Here is a 7,849-nt window from a genome sequence, read left to right as displayed (position 1 = left end):
AATATTGTGTTTTATTAACATTTTAATGCTAATAAAAATCTAAAAAATTCTTTTTTATCACAAAATTGCGTTATTTCGAAGGATTCAGCACGAGGGAAATCGCAAAAAACTTGAAACGCGAAGCCTTTTTATTTTCGAAGTATTGAGAATCGTTTCTTTAAAAAAGATGTCTTTACATTATTGCGAAAAGTTGTAAGAAAATATGTTTCTTTTTCTTTTTTTAAATTTTTAGAAATTCAAACGAAATCAATTATGTTAAAGATTCAAGTCTGTTTCTTGAAGTTTTGTTTTTTCACACGATCTTTTCTTTTCACAAAGTTATGAAAATTTTAAAGATCACATAAACTATTGTGTTTTATTAATATTTCAATACTAATAAAAATTTTAAAAATTCTTTTTCGTCGAATGTATGGACACATTACACATAAAATATTGTATTTTATTAACATTTCAATACTAATAAAAATTTTAAAAGTTCTTTTTCGTCGAATGTATGGACACATTACACATAAAATATTGTGTTTTATTAACATTTCAATAGTAATAAAAATTTAAAAAATTCTTTTTCGTCGAATGTATGGACACATGTTCTCTACACATTACACATAAAATATTGTGTTTCGTTAGCGTTTTAATGCTAATAAAATTTCGATGCTACTTCCAAAATACGCTCAACACGTTAATAAAAGTTGCGAGACGCTGTTACGTGAGTCGTTTGCCAGTCACATAATTTCATCATCGACGACTCGATCGTTTCGGTGAACAAAAATGGTACACATTGTGCCCTCTTGTAGATTGTCGGATACGATTGAAAGTTACAGCAAAAAGTTACAGATTGAAAGTTAGGAGTTCCGTGTAACGACCGGGAACGAATAGGCTGTTTATTGGTCTTGGAATGTTTGCCGGGTGACAGTTTAGGGGTGTTTGGTAACGGAAATTAATCGCCGTGTCTTGTAACGTCTTCGAACCGAGCACACACGATATTGAAATATATATATATATGGTAACTTTTGGTGGTTTCTCGAGCTAACAAGCGGTGAGTTGATATTATGTACGTCAGGATGTACGTGTTTACACCCTTAATGTACGTAATTTGATTACCCTTACCACTAAAATTTAACAGCCAATTCAAACAAATCTCTGTTACTTTTAAAGACACAGTAGTCTGTGACAAAGTATAATTTACTCGACGTTGTTGCCAATAATTAGATTGCAGATTCACAATCAAAACTAAATAAACTGAGCTTAAGTAGAAACTTGTTTCCAACCATTAAATATTACAATGAATTTAATGAACTTTGGGTATTTCATATATATTTTGTATATATTGTTGAGCTTTTCGTACAAAATTCGCATTTATACTATTTAAGAGATACTATTCAAAAAATAGATCTAGTTTCGTGTAATATACTTTTATTATAATACAATAAAAAAAAAATTCGTATTATAATATTATACGTATAATATGTTACATTCTCGCTGTACGTGTAATATATTTTCTCAGCTTTTAATATGTAAAATAAAACGTGTGTTTAATATGAAATTCCCAAATCTGTAAGATAATGAATCTTATATAATTTTGGGCGTACAAGAAAATATCGTTTCTGTCGAGTTTCGTTTTCGGTTATCGGTGATGACTAATAAACGCCAACTATCTCAGTAATATTGGTACATACGTATTACTAAATACACGTGTACGAACCTTTATCGAGGAAATTGTTAACGGTACAAAGATAAACGTGGTGCAGTGTCAGTTACTCAAAGCCAAAGCAACCAGTTGTCGGTGAATCGACGTCACGCATTCGCATGTCACGGCCGTTACTTGAATTTCGATGCCTACTGCTTTCGAAGGTTTTGGGTGAAAGAGTTTCGTTTTTCTACCCACACTACTCAAAATTCGACACGTACGTATCGCTATGGTAAATATTTGCGACCTATTTTCGTTTATCAGGTATCGTTTGTACACTACGTTCTGTAACATGAAACTTTTTACAAAAACGATCGCCATCATGTTACTTCAAAATGTTACAATATTTGCAAGAACTTGCATGTCGTCGTCAGATTATTTTATAATTATAGTCTTTATAATTACAGTCTTTTTTACGATCTGATATTATTTTATAATTATAGTCGTTTATGATCTGATAATTTAGCAAGCTGCCGCTTATCTTTGTTAAGGTATCTTTGCAAAGTAAGGAAAAATTAAAGGACTTTCACGGAGACGAAATTACATTTCATTAAAAAAACAATACGTACATTTTATTATATGTTGTTCTGTTGGTGATTGCTAAAAATTTTAACTAAATCTATGAATTTCATCGAAATGCAATATCTCTCTGGTTTGCAATTGTTAAATTGTAAAAGAGAAGCTAGTTGCTGATTTAAAATATCGAATCTTTATAAAATGACATTTACTTTGAATTTCAACATGTAACTTTCGTCACAAACGACTTCAACTCCTTTTGTAAAGAGAAAATATTCGAATCAGAATTTCGCTTTGTCAAGTACTGTGCAACAAGATACACTTGAGAATACAAATATGATACGATTTCCAATATTTCTGTTACCGAGTTTTTGAAAATTTCATTTCGAGAACGGTGCTTTTCAAAGTTCAAGTTAATTATTTTCTAGAATATTCTCGAAAAATCGCAATAGCGAAAACAATTGTTAGAAAAACAATTTTTTTTTTTTTTTTTTGACTTTATTAAAGCTACACGTTCGCATCTTTATTATCTTCAGACTGATTGATCAATTTTCCAATCGGAAACGTTCGACGATAAAAAAAAAAAAAAAAAAGAAGTGCGCAGAGTGCTTTTATTTCAGCTACGATCGATTTTGCGAATTAATTCGTCAATGGCGAGAAACGAGATTCCGTTAGCGCGAATCAGCGAGACTGGAGAATTCGATATCTTTATTTCCGTAAAAATCAGCGTATTCGTCCGAAGGTATACGCAACGAGCCGCAAGTTTTTCCATTTCGCGCGGATTTCGCTTCGAAGAAGAAGAAGTAACCCTCGTTCGTGAGAGGAATATTAGTCTCGCGTAAGAAAACCGACACACCTTTCCATCGAGGAAGCTTCCCTTTCCACTTAAAAACAATGAATCAGCAGAGTCCGAAGATTTACGATAAACGAAAGCGAAGACTAGGGGAGGAATGCGAGGAGTCACGTTCCCTACTTTTCACGGTGAAACAATTCCAATATCCAATATATCGTCGACAAAATGTCATTTTTTTTCTCACCCTCTTTAATTTTTCTAAAAAAAAAAAGTTCTGTTTGTCGATGATATTGGATGCTGTTCGATCAGTTTCGAACAGAAAGGGGGACGTGGCGTCTCATGAAAAATTAACGGACTTCGTCGCCCGAGGAAAGGAGGAAATGCGTTGTTACGTGTCCCTTATTCCCTTATTCCGGCCCTCAAGTATGCCGCGACGTGAATGCCAATTGCTTCTCGGAACGATACCTTAGTAAATGTATCACGTACCGCAACGCAAAGTTTCCAGGCCAAGGATTAAAAAGGGTCTGAAGAATTTCGAAACGACCCTCCGGCTACACGAGGCCACTTGCCAATCTAATTTCCAAACTATTTCAGAGATAATCGTCTTAGTCACGGTGAAATTGATTATTCTTCATGCGGATGGACAAATCGCACGCATCTTATAATCACACGGAATTGTGAACATGAATAGTGAGAAATATAATATAATAATGTAATATATAATATAATATCACATAGTGAAAAATTATATTATATAATATTGTATATATAATATTATTATATAATTATATTATATAAATTGTATAATAATATTATTATAATATATATATATGATATTATTATATAAATTTATATATAATATATAATATTATACACACAATAATATAAATATACTGTAATCACATAGCGAAATATTACATATAATATCACATAGTGAAAAATTATACTATATAATATTATTATATAATTATATTATATATATTATATATATATATTATATATATATTAATTATATTATAATTATTATATAATTATATTATATAAATTATATAATAATTATATAATAATATTATTATAATATTACATATAATATCACATAGTGAAAAATTATATTATATAATATTATATATATAATAGTGAAATATTACATATAGTATCACATAGTGAAAAATTATATTATATAATATTATATATATAATATTACATAATTATATTATATATTATATATATTAATTATATTATAATTATTATATAATTATATAATAATATTATTATAATATATATATTATTATATAAATTTATAGATAATATATAATATTATATACATAACATAATATAAATACAATGTAATCACATAGTGAAATATTACATATAATATCGCATGGTGAAAAATTATATTATATTTACATATAATATAACATAAATATAATATAATTTTCCACATAGTAAATATAGTTCTCGAAATATAGTTCTCGAAAATCAGAAAATTAATTAAAGTGTACTCGTCAATTAAAAGTATGAAATCGAACCAAGTAAATAATTGCAAATGTCTGTTTTTTGTACCTGTATTATTACGGTATATATATATACTCGTACAATTTGCACAATTTGCACAGAGAACATAATTTCGTACGTCTCACGGAACGTGCCCAGTGTATGTCTAAATATATACCGCCAACGAAATCGTCCCGTATTACAGTCGTCAGATAAATTCTTGGAGGCTTGAAAGCCGGGCAAATCATCTTCGCCGGAAACGATAGTAAAAATATCCGCGCGAAGCTGGACGATATACGTTCAACGCGCGGAACAATTAAAGTTCGCGAAGTCGACGAGGAGCCAAGAGGACGTGTTGCCGTCAGACCAGAAATCCGGCATACGGAATTAGCAACGCTATACGGTAGACAAAATACGGTGAAAATCGTGCGTAAAACTCTCGCGTTGCCACAACGTCACGTGTTCTCCCGTTTCTAACGTTTCTATCTCTTTAAGCTTTGTACGGGTGATCAATCGGAACGTCAAGCCCTTGCCATTTGATAGATTATACTTTTCTCACGATGCTGCGAGAAGCTACAAGACGAGTGATAGTTATCGCAATTTTTGTAGTGACGATGTATTACGACTTGGCTATTAAGAGATTATGCTTCTTAATAATTCAGTGCTCGTTGCTTTATAATATTGCCATTGACTTAATAAAGTTAAGGTACTGTGGATCAAATAGGTTTAGGTTAGGTTTCTTAAAATAGGAAAAGTTTAGGAGAATTAAGTTTGATTATTAAATGATTATGTTTTCTAATAATTCAGTGCTCGTTAGCTTACAAATATTGCTATTGACAGTGTAATTCAGTGCTCATTAGTTTGTAATATTGTCATTGATTTGCTCCCGCTAAAATAAGGTACTATGGATTAGGTTAGATTGGAATGATTTTGCAGTTGACGAGTACATACTATATTATATTATACTATAAAGTATACTATATATTGTGATACATAGTATCGTGTTATACTATATTATATTATACTATAAAGTTATAGTATTATATTATATTATATAGTATACTTTATATACTATAACTTTATAGTATACTTTAAACTATAAAGTTATAGTATTATATTATATTATATAGTATACTTTATATACTATAACTTTATATTATACTTTAAACTATAAAGTTATAGTATTATATTATATTATATAGTATACTTTAAACTATAAAGTTATAGTATTATATTATATTATATTATATTATATTATATTATATTATATTATATTATATTATATTATATTATATTATATTATAGAATTAGTAAGAATTAGTAATAGTATTATATTTGTACGTGCATATAATGGAAATTACCACAAAGTGAAGAGGCAAGCAGAAATAAATGAATATAGGACTTGATGCAAAAGAACAATGCAACTCTGCAACCCGATATGCATTGCTCATAATGTTGCAAAATCACATAGACGTCGTATCGTTCGTCTACATTAATCTGAAGATCCGATGCAGTTCATCATTGTGATTTCCCAGCAATAACGATGAGGAATTCGACAGAATTGTACTTCTAATGGCGCAACACACACGCACACACACACAAGTGAACGTGCAATTTCGTCATTGGAAATATAAATTGCACGACTTCATCGCTGTGCAGTTACACGGGTGATGTTATGCGTCTTGACAAATTTATGTTTCCACGGTCCAGCGCAGACGAACGATACGACGTTGGAATTTTGCAGTAGCGACGCTGTACAATTCGGCAAATTTGTATTTCTAATGGCGCAACGTACATGGAGCGAACATAGAATTTTGCTGTAGAAATAAAGCTATCAAATTGTGTACCGTCTTCACTACGAAATCACAATCTTATGCCATTAGTTTCTTGTATTTCTAATTCCAGATTTTACTTTCGTTTTATACTTTCCGTGCGAGAAGTTTCAATTTTTAGTGCTGGACTGCGGATTTTTATGTATTTACAGAAATTTTTTATATATAGATAATTTATATAAAAATTTTTATAATATTTAATTTTATATATAATTTATATAATTAATATTAATTATATTATATATATAAGTTATATAAAATTTTTTATATATAGATAATTTATATAAAAATTTATATATATAATATTTAATTTTATATATAATATTAATTACATTATATATATAATTTATATAATTAATATTAATTATATTATATATATATATAATTTATATAAAATTTTTTATATATAGATAATTCATAGAATTTTTACATATTTATAGAAAATTTCAGAATGTACAATTACACAAGAGAACACGCGTAAGGTGAGAAAATATAAAAACTATCGAAAGTGTAGTTCTCTGTGTGTAAAGTTTAACGTTTTCTATTTCTTCAGTTATGTTCTCGAAAATATATAGCAGTTTATACATTACGTATTCACGTATCTGTATTGCAAGTATTTCATTGCTCATCTGCGGCAAGTTGAGCCTGCCGCGATTCATCTCGCGGCACTTTCTTTTTCTCTAACACACGGTCAATTATAGCCGACAAGCTAGAATTCCACGAAACTAATTGATTCTCCGCGCAGTCTGGAATTCCATGGCGCTTTATTAGAAACGAGCCCCGATTTCACTCGGCGCAGAATCGGACGAGGAGGAGGTCGGAAGGTCCCGGAGAAGAAAGTTTTAACGTTTGACGCGATTCCGACGGCCGATAACGAAGAATGTACAATGAACGAGTAATGAAATTACGCGGTACCGAGAATCTTTGTCCAGGGGACAATATCAACTCCGCTTCATAATCCGACTCATAAATCCAGCCAGATAAACGTAATGAACGCATTTTCCTTCTCAATTGAGAAATTTTCCCTCAATCAATTCTTCCCCTCTGGGATATCGCGTGACGAAGATGTACAATTTTGCAGCTCGTTGAATATCACTGGTGGCTAATGAAGTTCTGTCTGTTTTCAGAATGATGAGGATGTTATCTTATGACTGGTGGTGAAACACGGTAACATCGATTGTGTGGGAAAATGGCTTTGACCGTCGTGCCCTCGGCCCGCGTTTTCAACGGAAACGGTGAGTTTTTTACGATATATTAACGTACAATGATCTTTGCAGCAATCTCGCAACTAATAATTAGACCGCGGATATTCATGAAAATTCGTGATTCTATGGATATTTGTTACTACTATACTTGGGATATTTTTTTTATTATCATTTTAATATATAATAATAATTATAATAATTATAATTTAATATATAATGATTTATGATTTTATTTAAAAAATTATAATAAAAATTGTATATATAATTTTTATTATATTACACATTATATGTTATATATTTTTATTTTATTATATTATTATAT

The 7,849-nt window shown here is 30.0% G+C and overlaps 1 protein-coding gene across 3 annotated transcripts in view; it reads left to right on the top strand.

The window, feature by feature from the left end:
* Positions 1–7,849, top strand: part of LOC122533580 (KN motif and ankyrin repeat domain-containing protein 2) — an 82,185-nt gene that overhangs the window by 42,957 nt on the left and 31,379 nt on the right. For all 3 annotated transcript variants that reach the window (XM_043663439.1, XM_043663442.1, XM_043663440.1), the window contains exon 2: positions 7,450–7,557. In XM_043663439.1, coding sequence (XP_043519374.1) covers positions 7,512–7,557 — 46 coding nt within the window. In that variant the 5' untranslated portion in view covers positions 7,450–7,511. The remainder of the gene's footprint in view (positions 1–7,449; positions 7,558–7,849) is intronic.

The sequence above is a fragment of the Frieseomelitta varia genome, unplaced genomic scaffold (assembly GCF_011392965.1).
Source record: "Frieseomelitta varia isolate USP_RPSP 00005682 unplaced genomic scaffold, Fvar_1.2 scaffold_54, whole genome shotgun sequence".
Classification (NCBI taxonomy): domain Eukaryota; kingdom Metazoa; phylum Arthropoda; class Insecta; order Hymenoptera; family Apidae; genus Frieseomelitta; species Frieseomelitta varia.
The sequence above is the reverse complement of the archived record's forward strand: the minus strand, read 5'-3'. Positions and strand labels throughout refer to the sequence as shown.